General features: G+C 42.8%; 2 protein-coding genes across 3 annotated transcripts in view; one reads left to right on the top strand and one right to left on the bottom strand.

The window, feature by feature from the left end:
• Positions 1 to 9,234, top strand: part of apc2 (APC regulator of WNT signaling pathway 2) — a 43,518-nt gene extending 34,284 nt beyond the window's left edge. For both annotated transcript variants that reach the window (XM_022194708.2, XM_022194707.2), the window contains exon 14: positions 103 to 9,234. In XM_022194708.2, the coding sequence (XP_022050400.2) occupies positions 103 to 5,659 (5,557 nt within the window). In that variant the 3' untranslated portion in view covers positions 5,660 to 9,234. The remainder of the gene's footprint in view (positions 1 to 102) is intronic.
• A 3,335-nt stretch (positions 9,235 to 12,569) lies between these two features.
• On the bottom strand, positions 12,570 to 14,893 carry c4h19orf25 (chromosome 4 C19orf25 homolog). The gene is made up of 3 exons (XM_022194701.2): positions 14,694 to 14,893; positions 13,847 to 14,004; positions 12,570 to 13,345 (listed from the first exon to the last, which is right to left on the bottom strand). The coding sequence occupies exons 2-3, from the start codon at positions 13,986 to 13,988 to the stop codon at positions 13,164 to 13,166; spliced, it is 324 nt and encodes a 107-aa protein (XP_022050393.2). The 5' UTR covers positions 13,989 to 14,004; positions 14,694 to 14,893; the 3' UTR covers positions 12,570 to 13,163.
• Between the last annotated feature and the right edge of the window lie 410 nt (positions 14,894 to 15,303).

Here is a 15,303-nt window from a genome sequence, read left to right as displayed (position 1 = left end):
AAACATCCTAAATCCACAACAATGACTACGTTAAGTAATCATTCACTTCAGTTTGATGAAAGAAAGTTACTAAAATACCTTTTCTTTCTTTGTACTGCACAGGCAAATCCTCAGGGACCACAACTGCCTCCAGACTCTGCTACAGCACCTGCGCTCCCACAGCCTGACCATAGTCAGTAACGCCTGTGGGACTCTCTGGAACCTCTCAGCTAGGAGTCCAAAAGACCAGGAGCTGCTGTGGGACCTTGGGGCAGTTAGCATGCTGCGCAACCTGATCCACTCTAAGCACAAGATGATAGCCATGGGCAGCGCTGCAGCTCTAAGAAACCTCCTCACCAATAGACCCTTGAAGTATAAAGATGCTGCTGTCGTATCCCCTGGCTCATGTATGCCCTCGCTCTACATGAGGAAACAGAAGGCTCTGGAGGCAGAGCTGGATGCTAAACACTTAGCAGAGACCTTTGATACCCTGGAGAAACAGAGCCCCAAGCACCTGACCCTCAACAAACCGCTACGGCACATCGAGAGTCTGGCAAAGGATTACGCATCTGATTCTGGTTGTTTTGATGATGATGAGGCCCCCAATGTCTCCAGTAGCCTGGACACTGGAAGCTTCTCAATGCTGTCCATGTTTCTGACCAACTCCAACTTCCTGCAAAATCAGCCACGCAAGAGGGACAGTGAACCTGAGAGAGATGTAGACCCGCCTCATATGGTCGACAAGAGACATGCTCCTCCTGACGATGTGGTCTCTGCTGCTGCAGAGAAGCTTGCCAAAAAGATTACCAACACGGTTGCCAAGATCGATAGGTTGGTAGAGGACATCACCATGCACACGTCTTCTGAGGACAGCCTGAGCCTCAGCTCTGAGGACCACCTGGCAGACTGGCCCTATGGACTGGATGAATTCAATGAGGCCCGGGCAAAGTCTTGCTCCCCCTGTCGTCTGTCTGATACAAGCAGCTTGGCCCATAGAGAACGGCTCAGTAGAGCTCACGCCCTCTTACGCCTCAAAACTGCTCATTCAAGTGTATCGACAGACAGCCTGAACAGTGGAAGCACCAGCGATGGCTACTGCGGCAGCAAAGACCAGATGCGACCTGCTCCAAGAGCTCTAATGATGCAGCAACAACGACCAAACCAGCTTGATCTCAAGGTGGCTCATCAAGAGTATCTTAATATGGGGCCTGCTGTCCTAAATGAGACAACCCAGCAAGACATTCCAGAAAGAGACTCTGTAGACAACAAAGACGTGAAGTCTCTAGAGCTCTGCAACAGAGATGCAGAAAAGAACCAAGATCCACCTGTACAAACACCTGTCAGTGCATCTACTAAGATGTCCTCAGATGTTAGCATGACTTCAATTAAACTGTCTCCTTCTTATCAACAAGTTCCACTTATTCAGAGTGTGACCAAATTTGGTGTAGCAAAGACAGCCATCAATGTCCAGGCTGCCCAAGCAATGAGGAGGCAGGCATGGGTACCTACTGTGATGACTGGGGGGAGTATTACAAAGTTTTCTCCAATGACTTCAACCAGAAGTCCAACCATTGGCACTATGGAGACAGTTCAGAAGTATTCTGTTGAAAACACCCCTATCTGCTTCTCCCGCTGCAGCTCACTGTCCTCGCTCTCCTCTGGCGACGGAGCGCTGGATGGACAAAGTGAGAATGAGCTGGAGAGTGACTCGTCATTAGAAATAATTGAAGTGGAAGATGGAGAAGTGGTGAAGAGAGTGGAAGAGGATGAAACCTTGGAGGATCTGAGTGACAGCCAGCTGTTGTTGACAGACTCAAAAACCTTCCCCAGCAAAGAGACAGATCCCATCGGGATCCCCTGTCCTGCCAAAAGGGAGAAGGTGTTCCTGCGAGGAGCTTCACCTGCCATATTAGAAGACAGATCTCCATCCAGCTCATCTGAGAACTACATCCATGAAACTCCCCTGGTGATGAGTCGTTGTAGCTCTGTCAGTTCACTGGGCAGCTTTGAGTCTCCCTCTATTGCCAGCTCGATCCAAAGTGATCCATGCAGTGAGATGATTGATGGAACAATAAGCCCAAGTGATCTTCCTGACAGCCCAGGACAAACTATGCCTCCTAGTCGTAGTAAAACTCCATGTTGTGTCGAGTCTAATGGACCAGAACCCCAGAGCACAGGTATAGCAGGGCAGTGGGAAAGCAGCCTGCGGAAGTTCATGGAGATTGCAGACTCCAAGGAGAGGTTCAACCTTCCTCCTGACCTGGACACCATGATCTACTTCACTGTGGAAAAGCCTACTGAGAACTTCTCTTGTGCTTCCAGCTTAAGTGCTTTGCCGCTTCATGAGCATTACATACAGAAAGATGTGGAGCTAAAATTAACTCCCCTACTCCAGCAAAATGACAAGAGTATCCCCTTCCCTGATGAAGATGAGCAGGGAATTGACAACGGGGAACGATACAGTGAAGGCAACTCGGACGATGACATTGAAATCTTAAAGGAATGCATCAACTCAGCAATGCCCTCTAAGTTCAGAAAAGTCAGACCTTCACTGATGACCACCATCCCTCCTCATATCCTCAATTCCCAGATCCGAAAACCAATACATCTCCCAGTTTACATGATGCTCCCAAATGGCAAAACCCAAATGTGTCCTGGGAGGAGAATCGTCATCCCGCAAAAAGACTTAAAATTCGATGATTCGTCGTTCACAGATTCAGCAGAAGGAACACCCGTCAACTTCTCTAGCACAACATCACTAAGTGATGAAACACTTCAGTATCCAGTGAAGGAGAGGGGGGCAAAGGACTGCACTGCTAAAGGCATGAACAAACAGGAACTGATTGATGATGAAGCGAAAAGGATTGAAGACTTGAGGATATTCTCACACTTCCACAAACCCAACAGGATGAACTACCCACCTGAGATACAAATGAGCCGAACAACGAAACACGTCATTCCTACTCAGAGGGTGCTGATGCAGAGCAAAGAGGTAGCTGATCGAGTGGCCAACCAAAAGAATCGTGATCAGTCTCCTCAGCAAAAAAGGCGTCAGTGCCCTGTCAGGAAACTGGAGCTGCCTGTCATAAAGCAAAACACAGAAAGTAACCTCAACATGGGGTCACAGAAAGGAATCTTTCGACAACTTACCCGTTCTTCAGAGGACAGTAATAGCTTCTATGATGATGAAAATGAAGAAGGAACAAAACGAACAAGTAGAAAACAGATCAAGGAAGCAAGTAGAAATACGCTCTCTCGAAGCATGACAAATATTGGCTGGACAGATAATTCCCAAACAAAGGCCCGAGGATTTCACAGAATTAAACAGAATCTGATAAAGGATGAATCCTTAACATGTTACTCGCTTAGCTCCTCTCTTAGTTCACTCAGTGATGCTGAGTTTGAGGATCATAAATCAAAAGCCCAGCAAATATGGTACAAGAACAGACACAACAAATCTCTGAATATGGTGCAACAAACAAAGCCCATGACCATTCACTGCCAGTATGAAGAGCAAAGCTCACCGAGCTCCGTCAGCATGGACTCAGAGGATGACCTGCTTCAGAAATGCATAACGTCTGCCATGCCCAAGCAGAGAAGGAAGATGGCTGCCAGGAAAAAGAAAGAAAATACTCAGAAACAAAAACAAAAGGTCTCAGATGGGTGGGACATGGATGAGGAAATGGATAGTGATGATATGGCATGGGATAAAGATTCAGACCTCAACAGTGTTGAATGGAGAGCCATACAGGAAGGTGCTAATTGTGTCGTCACTGGGCTGCAGGCATCAAAGTCTCAAGAGCCATCATCTGAAGAGACTGAATCAGTCCTTTCATTCATGTCAACATCCAGCTTCACGCCCAAAGAAAGAAAGTTTGCTAAAGACAAAAAGGCAAATAAACCTTTGGACTTTGCACAGCGCAAACCAGTACCTAACCTACCTGTGGTTTTTAGAGGCAGAACGGTGATCTATACACCCAAAAAAGAGACAGCTCCATCACAAAGACCTCCTCCCAGAAAAGTACCAACTAAGACAGATACTCCAAAGAACCCAAACCTCGCTCAGCACAGATCAAAGAGCCTCCACCGACTTGGCCATCCCCAGGACACAGAGCTGTCTTTGCCAAAGAGGAGCTCTACTCCACCGCCAAGGATACCAAAAAGTTCCTCCTCTGGATCTTCACAAAGCTCCACACCATCCAAACAGTCACAGAAGAAGATAACATCCCCAACTCAGACCAATAAATCTATCCAGAAAAAGAACGCCACACCAGCTAGTAGCCCACCGGCTAGTAGCCCACCTGAAAGGAAGGGACGCTCTCCTGTTGTGAATCAAAACGAAAAATCCCCACCACCTAAGACTCAGAAGTCACCTGTCCGAATCCCTTTTATGCAAAACTCAGTCAGACAGCCCAGACCTCTGTCACCACTGGTAACTAACCAAACAACCAGACAACCAAATCAGGCCAACGGGAAAAGGGTGGTTCCAGCTAATCGATTTGACCTGGTCAGGATGACGTCTGTCCATTCCAGTGGGGGTGAGTCAGATCGCAGTGGATTTTTGAGACAGCTGACATTCATTAAGGAATCAAAGACGGTGCTGAGACGTGATGGCGCTGCTCGCAACATGCCCGGATCTCAGAACGGATCCCCTCGCAGAGCAGTTCCTGGAGCTTCTGCCGTCTTTCTCTGCTCATCACGCTGTCAGGAATTGAAGGCTGCTGTGCAAACCCCACGAAGGGTGCAGGTTAAAGATCCAGCATCGGCACAGCGAGTCCAGAGGCCGAACCCCGGCCTTCAGAAGCAGACTACAGGCCTGTCAAGAGCCACATCCAGTGAAAGGGACCTTTCTGCGAGACGCCCATCCAGGAGAACCAGCTCCGAAAGCCCCTGCAGGGTAGCCCAGCGAAATGGGCCTGGCAGAGTGTCTGGAGTTAGGCAGCAACAAGACAAAGACACTTTTAAGCGTCACGCCTCATCGCCAAGCATCAACATACTTAGCCGAGTGACTAGCCGCTCTTCACTGCGCTCTTCATCATCTGATTCGAGTGGTAGAGCAAAGAGCGAGGATGATACGAAGAAGAGAGGGCAGAGATCTGCATCTCGGCTAAATGACGGAGTCACCTGGAGACGCATCAGGGATGAAGATGTACCTCAGATCTTGAAAAGCACTCTGCCAGCCAATGCATTACCTCTGGTGCCTTCTCCTGACGGGGAAAAGCCAAAGCTACCAGCTCTTCCAGGAAAACTGCCAACCATTCTACTTGCATCTCGCAAAACAAGCGATGCGACAGTCCAGACGGAGGATTTTCCAAATAACAAGACCAACTCGAGCACCTCTCCGACAGTCGATGCCACTACGGTGATCTCTGAGGACGTAGCGAGACTGGCCCTCCTCAGGAAGATCAGCGCCACCTCTGGGAGTAACCTGCAGGACGGAGATTCAGAGGGCTCACTGAAGAGCACCGTCTCCACCGGAACATCAGACAGCTACGTGGGCGGAGTTGTCACTTTCCGCCAAGGATCCCCGAGCAAGGCAGCCCGAGTTACTCCGTTTAACTACACCCCCAGCCCGATGGCCTGCTGCCTGCAAGACACACAATGTCAAGCAGCTCCAATCAGCGAAAAGTCGGGGGGAAAAGTGAGTCGTAGTGCGTTTGGACGACTGCTCGACTCCTGAATAATACTCAGCACTCAGACGGACAAATGTAAAGCGTGCTGGTCCCTATACCTCGGGTATTGACCCTTTACTTGCCCCATTCAAGATTTCCTCTCTGAACAATTGATCACTGCTTCCACCTCCCATTCATACAGAGTTGGATGTATGTATTGAGACATGAATGGACCATCAGATGCACTACAGAGAGAAATCTCCCCTGAGAAGGAATAAGTGCATCTTTTTGTACTTTTTTTGTATTTGCCTGATAGAAATGTAGTGAAAACATAAAGACAATAATTTCAGCACATCAATCACCATCAGTCTCTGGAACACAATTGATAAAAAGAACAATCTTATGCAAACTTTTGAATGATAACTCAGCTGGACTTCCACCTGAAAAGGTACAAACTGTGGCGGACTGTTGACGAACACTGACATGTAAAGTATTTTTTACATAAAATGCATCAATGCTTTGCACCCTTGCTTCACCACTCAGCTGAATAAGATGTTTCATGTTGCAGCCCAGCAGGTTTCGGGGACACGTCTGTGATGATGCATTACTTCAGTCTATTATTAGTATCACTTTCATTCAAATTATCAGTCTATCAACACTCCAGCTGTGGATGGCTGGTTTTACTTTCATCTGCAGGGTGATGGGATACAATGTCTCCAGTTCAAAAGTTAAAACTATAACTATCGCATTTGGCAACAGTTGACTCATTTCAGAGCCTGGTTCCATGTTTTTGGAGTCCAAAAATTAATACATTTGAGAGATTAACTCCTACCTTAAGGAACTTAAATCAGAGCTGTGGATAAAATCTATTACAAGGTTCAGCCAAAAAAATATTCAAAATCCCAGTGGAGACCTGCAAAAAGCTTGTTAGCAGTTTGATTGCTTTAGTGGCAAATAAAGGTGTTGCCAGTAATTACTGAGCAAATCTAAATTTGCCATGGGAGTGCATAATTTCAGGCTTAACCGTAAATATTTAATGTTACAATGTCATTATACACTCAGTAAGCATTTTGTCCAACTCGTCGCCATAAATTCTACTTCTACATTTTCAGTTTGTGTCAGAAAGGGGATGTTCCACCTCGTTAATCTACACGATGAGGGAAGGTATAAAGAATCACCACCTCCCACTTTGACCTTGATAGTAGGAGCCAATCAGTATTGTTTTTTCAGGCTGAGACAGATTTTCACTGATCCAGACAGATTACGGATTACTGTAGCTGATATGTATTTGCATTAAAAATTAAAGTCTTGGTGTTGAAACTTGAAATAGCAAAAAGTTGAACATAAAATGTCTTATTGTTTTACATTTTTAATTAGGAGGACTTTTCAATATTTTTCCTTCAGTGCTGATTGGGTATAGCTCATGACACTAAACCAATCAGGTAGAGCTGTGGGCGGGACATTAAGTGTCGCTGCTGCCTGCATGCCAAATTAGCACATTTTTAAATTAATTATTTCATTGAGAATCTTTTTTTTTTTTAAATAACTAAAACATAACCAGTGCTGACTGTTCGAATTTAATAATCGATAAATCCCCGCCAATTATAAAGTAAAATATCACCTTTTTCACAATGTCAAAGTAAATGTAAAAGTAGAATTTATGGCATCATGGCTGTTGTTTTGGATAGATTATCTGTAAAAACAACTGAGAAACTGTTCAACTGTTAATTTCAAAAACTAATTACAAGATAAATCAACGTGACGTTCACTCAAAACTGAGTGTCAACGTAAAGATGGAGGTCTGAACACTGCAGTGATCTGATACAATTCAGATTATAAACATGAAGTTTAGCCTCATCACAAGTGTCCCCTCTGTTTCCATCACAGAAAATATTATCCTGTCAGCTGACTCTGCTCTCTTCACGCTCTGCTGTGTCTTAATCAGTGTTGTAAATAACATGCAGATTTACAGAAGCTTCCGGTGGGCAGAAGAAGCCTGACAGCATGCCAATATATTCACTGACTGTATACACACACCTGTTAACATTGTGGACGCTGGATAATGTTGTTATTCAGTGACGAAATACTTTCTAAAGCCCGACGACAGCGTTACTGTATTCCTGTGCTGCATAATGATATAAAGTGTCAGCGTAGACGAACAAACACGCCTCTCTCTGGTAATTAATCTGTGTTTGCTGCTAGATTCAGGTTCTGTTTGCTGTCGAGCATTTCTAAAAGATCAGGTCGGGCTTTGAGTGAACGGAATCGCAGAAGTTAAGTCTCTATAATGTGTTAATATCTGCTTAACTGTGTTACTGTAAAAGTAGTGATAGGTGGAGAAGAACATAAAGACGATGAATATTCTCTGTAGTTGTACCATCACTCTTCCATGTGAGCTGGATGGAAGCAGACTTCATCTATATTAAAGGGGCTGTTTATTCCTGGAAACCTTCCTCCTGTTCTCCCAAAGCATGTTTTAAGAAAACCCCAGTAGCTTCTGAGCGCAACCTTCTGAAGTCCCAACAGATATTTAAAGATCTAAAAGTGATAACACGACCGAAACCTGTCTTTGAGTATCAAACACTCGATTGAAAGTAGAACATCTGCGGGAAACTGAACATGCTGAGGAGTCTCTTAAATACAGTCACTGATGGAGCTCGATACATTGCAGCTGAAGAAAATACATGCAAATTTATGGACAAATGTGCTGCAAGTAAGAGGTTTGGTTGTGTCTTCTTAAGCTGCAGTGGACTGAGTCACTGACACAAACATTTATTCAACAATTAGTCATTTGGCTGAAGTTAATTAACTATTCAATCATTTTTTAATTTTAAAATTAGCAAGAGTTAATTCATTTCTGCACATTTTTTTTTAGACAGTCTCAATTTTTTCCACCACTAGAAACAGCACAATAGTTTGTCGACGTAAATCACATATTTTTTGTTTCTGCAACGTGGAAAGCGTAGTTCTTATAGTGGAAAGGTTTCTTCTTGTCAGAAAATCCTTCAAAATCAGTCCATCAGTTAACCTAAATCATTGTTTTAAACAGTAATTTAAGGCGTTTTTCCTGCAGAAACGTCAAAGATTTTGTGGTTCTGGCTTCTTAGGTGTAAAGAAAAAATCAGCTGCTTGATGAACTGAATAATGAATGAAACTAGACATTTAATGACATCATCTTTGTTTCAGGGAAACTGACAGACATTTCCTGCCATTTCATAATGTAAGCAAATGATTGAGAGAATAAGTTGGATATTAATCAATCATAAATGTAATTACTTAGCCATAGGACTGAGTTGACCAAGAACATTTGATCTGAGCTCACAACCCACAGCTGTGAATTTAAGGTGGATTCACAATCTGCAGCTGAGTGTTTGACACAGAAAAGACAGATTTAAGGCGGAGAATCACTTTAACAGCCCCTCCAGATTAAATGTGATGAAAACTGTGTGAATGAGACGAGCGGAGAATCCATTACAGACGATCCTGGAAGTTTGTCGCCGTCACTGTTGACGGCTTCGTTCCCGTCCAGCTGGAGTCTGGAGCAGGAACGAGGCCGCCGAGGCGTCATGTGAAATAGGCGAAACAACAGACGTGTGTCATTATAAATGTTTTCATCCAATAAACAGTGATGTGTTTCCTTAAACTGCAGCGTCGAGTCTCCTTCATACAGACACAGTGAAGACAAAACTGTATGTCAGTGTGCTTTTATTTTGTAGAGGTGAATATTTTTTTTAATTAATATGTTTATTGGTAAGTTTGGCATAGAAATTGCAGGGATAGTTACATTGACCTTGTATATACATGTACATTTAAGAAAAAAAATTATATAAACTTCTACAAGTCATGTAACATCTACAATATGAGAATCCAAGTCAATACAATTTCTTAGTGCACTAAATTGTACTTCCCTTGAAGGTAATTTTTTGCAACAACTTAAAAATAGAAAGGTAAACAATTATATAGAACTTGATGGAAACAATGAGAAATAGAAGAGAAGAAAAGTGAAGAAAGAAAGCAAAGAGTGAGTGAGTGGGTGAAGGGAGGCCCTGACTCGGTTAAGAGGGGTTTAAAGAATTAAAGTAGGCTAGAAAAGAATCCTGTTTCTTTTGGAAAATATTCATATTACCTTTGAGAGAATGATTTTTTTTTCCAATTTTAAAAAGACATTACTCTCTAAGCCACTGAACACTGGAAGTGGACTTCCATTGTAGAAGAAGATGGCGTCTTGCTATTAGGGAAGTTAAAGCTAAGACCTCTAGTTATCTCTGACTGAATCAAGCATAGTCTTCCAGGACACCAAAGATGGCAGTGTGAGGGGATAAATTTACAGAGATCGAAAGTATTTTGGACATTGAATTAAAGTAATTTTTCCAGAAATTGAACAAAGAAGGGAAAGAAAAAAACGGGGGTTAAAGGGGAACTTCGTTTTTTTTTTTCAACCTGGGGTCTGTTTTCATATGTCATTTCATACATGTGAGTGATGGAGAAATGAATTTTCGACATAGCTCCAGTATTTAGCCACGCAGGCAGCTTCGCAGCTCAGCTAGCGAAAACTATGGGGCAACTTGCCCCCCCACACGTCAAACTCCGCCCTAACGTGCTTTTTTTCCCCACACTGACCGGCTCAGATAGTCTCAACGAGTGTCCCACAACATGAAGAGAGACGAGTGGAGCGATTTTGTGTTGGATTACAGAACAGTTAGTTTTTTCTAAACCTGGTAAAACTAATGGGTCGTCAGTGCTTACTTCGACGTAAAAACTTCGGTAATCCGACAACAAAATCGCTCCACTCGTCTCTCTTCACCTGTGGCAAACAGCTGTTTCCCCCACCGGTGTTTTGGCGCGAGCTATCACGCGATTTCAGAACGAGATTTGCTTTCTAGTGTCCCGAGAACTGCAGACAGCTAAATCTGAGCTGTTGATCAGTATTTCAAACATCAAGTCCGATCCGGGTGCCCTAAAGCACACTGTGGTTGAAACGGAAACTTCAGTCTCCACATCACCGATGACATCATCACACTCCAAAGCAGAGCATCTGTCTGCTGAACTTTTAAAAGTGGACTACAAAGGTGAAGAATGTGAGCAGAGGAGCAGATGTGATCAGAAAGAAGTCATTTTCTTTTTTCTTTCCGCTTGAACTTTTAGTATTACTACTACTGCTTTTACAACTACACTACAGCTGCTATTAATCGTCTAGTATTTGGTTGTCAAGCTGCTAGCTCGCCTTAGTGTTTTGCTAGTGGATAACTAGCTAGCTCTCATAGACTGGAAGCTCTCAACAAGATTTAATAATGAAAAAAGAGCCAAAAACTATTCTTACCTATGACAAGTCGTTCCAAGTTTCCTTGTCTCAATCATACAACGTAGTGTGCAATTGTATGCAGCACAGTGAGATGGCATATTTGTTTCCGTTTTCATGCCATCGAGATCAACAGAATGCTCTGAAACTTTGCCCCTACTAGCTTAGCCTTGCAGTAGCACAAAGGGGCGGGGCCTATCTACTGATTCATATCTAGGCACACTCCTCTGGTCTGATGCAGTCTGGATGATGACGTTTCACGAGTACATAAGAACCAAGTGCGGACAGTTACATACTGAGAAACGGCCACAGTCTTCTTACCGCAAAGGTACAAAGTTGCTCGTCTTCTCCTCTGGCATCAGGAAACGTCTTCAAAGCTTCTTCAAATCCAAACAAAATGCAAAAAGATCAAACTAACGTCATTGGTGCATTCAGGTGCACTCGGAAAACGAAGTTGCGTTCAGGAGCGTCGGAAATCGGATTATCAGTAATGTAAATTTCCAACGAAAATTTTGGGGGGCACACAGGGTTGGCCAATCAGATCACAGGGGGTCCACTGCCCCCCCGTGCCCCCACGGAAGATCCGCCACTGCCAGAACTGCAACGATTAATCAAATATTTTACAACCGTGTAATTAGTTGCAAAATATTTTCATGATAGTAATTTTTTAAAACTAAAAAAGTTGAAATCCTCAGATTTCAGCCTCTTAAATGTATTTTTTTTTGTTTTTGTATAAACATACAACCAAATTTAAGTGCACATGCTCAATAAATATATTAGAAGTAGAAAAATAATAAAAAGGTGGAAAATATAAAGTAGAAATATATTAAAAGAAGCCCATATTTTGCACACACAGACAAAACACTTCCACTGGTCACTACACTCACTGCCATTGTATGAGCTGCAGTCATTTCATTATTGCACATTTGCGTCTACAGTAAAGTGGTGTTTTGGTTTCTTTCCTCCTCTGACAGTTAACTAAATATTGGGTTGTGGACTGAACAGCACATTTGTCATCTTTTTAAAAAAAAAATACAGTCTTTATTGAGCTATATAAAAATAAAGAGCAGTGAGATGTAAAACCTCCTGCGTTTAACTTGGACATAAAACTGTAATAGTAATGGTTGTACAGTAGATGTCGCCCTCTCTACTCCATCAGGTGAACTCAGCAGCTGCTCATCTTAGAACAGTGCCAATCAAAAGTGAATAAATTCAAACAAATGACATGTAAAACCTCCACAAGTAGCGCACTATATGTATCACACTTTCAAATTTAAGGCTAACCGATTATCAAATCCCATATTCAGCATTTTCTCAGCTTTATTTTTTTTCTTCTAACAGATTTGTAATAAAATCATTTCATCTCTAAACTTTTGCTCTAAAGCAGCGACCTCTCAATATCTGTATTCTGGTCCTCAGTAATGTTCTGCCCACAGCTCTGTGGACTGGTTACACATCAGGAGCAACAGCCAATCAACACTGAAGGATAAAAGTTGAAAAGTTCTAGACTAAAACCTGCGTTATTAAGCTAAATGTTTCCAGTGAACCATCTGTCCACTCAGACGTTTTGTACCGTCTGGTTCTCAGTGTTCTGGACAGAAGCTGACTTCACACTTAGTCTGAACACATCTCCTCTTTACAAGCCACAAGGTTTTAAATCATTGATAATACGTCACTCCTCAGTTCTGCTAATTGATTTTAATTGTAGCTCTAATCAAACACTCATTTTTACAACTTGACAAACAGCAGAATCTGCCTGTCTTAACAGTTACAGTTAAGGTTTTCCAGGAAAATAATCTTTAACATCATTTCCCACTGTGGAAATGTATTTATTTTGAGATCAGCAAATAAAAAGTTGAAGTACAAAATAATTAATAAAACTTATTACTGTTTGTAGTAGGAGCATGGTATGTCTACTGTATATTAGCATATCAAAATGTGGTTGGTACTCTGAAATCTCCTCAGATTTTCACTTATTGATAAATATATCAGACCAAAACAAAGGGGTGTTTCAAATGTGTTGCCAGTTTTGTTTCTTGTTTACTCTTTACTGATTCAAAGCACATGTTCTCTGCTGCTTCACATCAAAAGTTTCTGCCTGGTCAGTCAGCAGGAGGCTTTTATTGTGAATCAGCCATAGTCAAGACCAACCCTCACACGTGTTTCAGTCCTGAGGTCACTGAGGTTCTTCAGGCTCCACCAGAGTAGAAAACAGTCCAGTGAAATTGCCCTGACACAGAAGAAGAGAGTCTGTAAAAGCAAGAAGTATGGAGTCAGAGTGTTTGGCCTTTGACTTCAGCTACATCTCTGTCCAGCTGTTCTCCAACCACTTGGAGCTCCTCCCTCTGTTTCTGCATTTGACCCTGAGCCTCCTCCAGCTTCTCGTTCAGCTCCAGGAACCGACGGCACTGCTGGAACCGGAGCTCCACCTCGGTGTCTGCAGGACGGGGCGAGTCTGAGGAATAAACAGTTGGTAAATGCAGGAGGACCAGCTGCTAAATCACAGGAGGACAGTCAGTAACATGGAGGTCATGAAGCGGTAAAGAGCAGATCAGGAGCCAGTTAACTACAGATCGACAACCAGCAAACTGCAGGTCAAAAGTCGATAAGGAACAGGTCAACCAGCCGGTAAAACTACAGGAATACAATCAGTAAACTGCAGGTCAAAAAATAGGATGTTGAAAAACATGTTCCACCCTAATAGTGTCAGATCAACCAGCTGATCAACTTTGCGTACAGCAGCCAGTAAACTGCAGGTAAACACTGTAGTAGTAACATACGGGTTAGCAGCCGGTATATTATGAGTCATCAGCCAGTAAAACATTTATTTTATTTTACAAAAACTAAAGGAGACATTGTGCTACCTTAATGTGAGTACTGGTCTCAGCCTGGCCTATGACAACTATCTGTCTCAGGTTTATTCTGTCCAGGACTCTGCAGCTCTGTGTGGACTCACTTTCTCCAGTCTGCTCCAGGATGCTGAACACTGGATCATCAGGAGCAGCTTTGCTGATGTCCTCCAGGATCTGGTCCACAGTGGGTGGCTCCGGCCGGCTGGGCAGCACCACCCGCTTCTTACTTTTAGAGCCCAGGTTCATTCTGCTGGAGGCCGAGCTTCACCCGAGACACAAACATGGTGCAGGTTAAAATTGTGCTTGAGGAAAAATGATTAACTGCTGTGTTTCGTTTCATTAATTTAATACCGAACCTTCGCCCTATTTCCAACAGCAACATAATACACCTCTTTATTTACCTGTTAGTTTAGTATGCATTCACTCTGCACTGCTGATCCTATCTAAAACGGTGCACATGAAGACGTCTATAAAATGTTATCCAGACTTCTGTTACTATATCTACTACATAAAGGTTTTCTGTGTTTTTGTAGTTGTATACATCTGACCAAACATAGGTTAAAACATTTCTGAATTGCTGCGAGTTGCTCTTCAATTCGGTATAGATCAAATCAACCAAGAGGTATCTATACTAACACATACTAAACTTATTTAACTTAAGCTAATTCTTTCTGCCGGCGACCGTCCACCAAACACACCGTAGACTGTAGCGCTAACTAGCTAGCTAAATCAGGCTGAATGTGGGAATGTGTTGCAGCCCCGTGAAATATTTACAAGCCGAATCTAAAACAGTGTCCCGTCGAGTGCTAAGACGTAGTTGTTAAAAATTTTCAAAGGCGTAATTTTGTCGACAAGAAGTTTAGCTTTAATTTCCTAAACTGTAAAAGGATCTCGGCATTATGTTTTAACACAACACAACCATTAGCCTTATCTGCTTTCCAGAGCTCTTACCACAGATTATCCGACTGAAACCATTCGCTGGATCTCAGCTGCTGTTCAACCCGACTGCTGCAACGCAAACCAGACTAACGGCAAGAAAAGTAGCAATTTCTGTAGAAAACGCTGAGATGAGTTAGCAAACAAAGCTACAGGACAACACAGCAGGGCCACTGTTCTTCTGCGTCAACGTGTCACTCACGTCAGCACGTTGCCCACGCCCCCCGGCAGGGGCTGGCTCTTCTTCAAAAGAAACGTGTGTCCGAACCGAACTGAGACACTTTAAAAAAGGAGAAGGTATTTTCTTTGCTTTTACTTATTAACATTACTTCATTCTATTTTATTGCAGGTACTTTGTCGTTGAATTTCCCAAGAGGATGAGTAAAGTGACTATCTATCTGTCTAGCAACATCCTTAGATGTGAATCTGTGATGAACATACAGACATTAACCAGATGTTGACATTTTTAGTTTATAAATGGTCAGAAATATTAGAAAATGTACATTCCTGTTGCCTGAAGCCCAAATTAACACATTTAAAAATATTTTTAGATAAACAACTTCAAAAATACTAAAGCTACATTCATTATTTTTGCCATAAAAACAATGTCAAAACAAAATAAAAT

Source organism: Acanthochromis polyacanthus, chromosome 4, assembly GCF_021347895.1.
Source record: "Acanthochromis polyacanthus isolate Apoly-LR-REF ecotype Palm Island chromosome 4, KAUST_Apoly_ChrSc, whole genome shotgun sequence".
In the NCBI taxonomy this organism is placed as follows: Eukaryota; Metazoa; Chordata; class Actinopteri; family Pomacentridae; genus Acanthochromis; species Acanthochromis polyacanthus.
This window is presented reverse-complemented; position numbering and strand designations above follow the sequence as displayed.

Bases quoted from the DNA above. Each gene is read 5' to 3' on its own strand.
- c4h19orf25 (XM_022194701.2), bottom strand. From the start codon at position 13,988: ATGAACCTGGGCTCTAAAAGTAAGAAGCGGGTGGTGCTGCCCAGCCGG. The intron at 13,346-13,846 runs GTGAGTCCACAC...TTTATTCCTCAG, and splicing joins CCTGGAGCAGACTGGAGAAA to ACTCGCCCCGTCCTGCAGAC.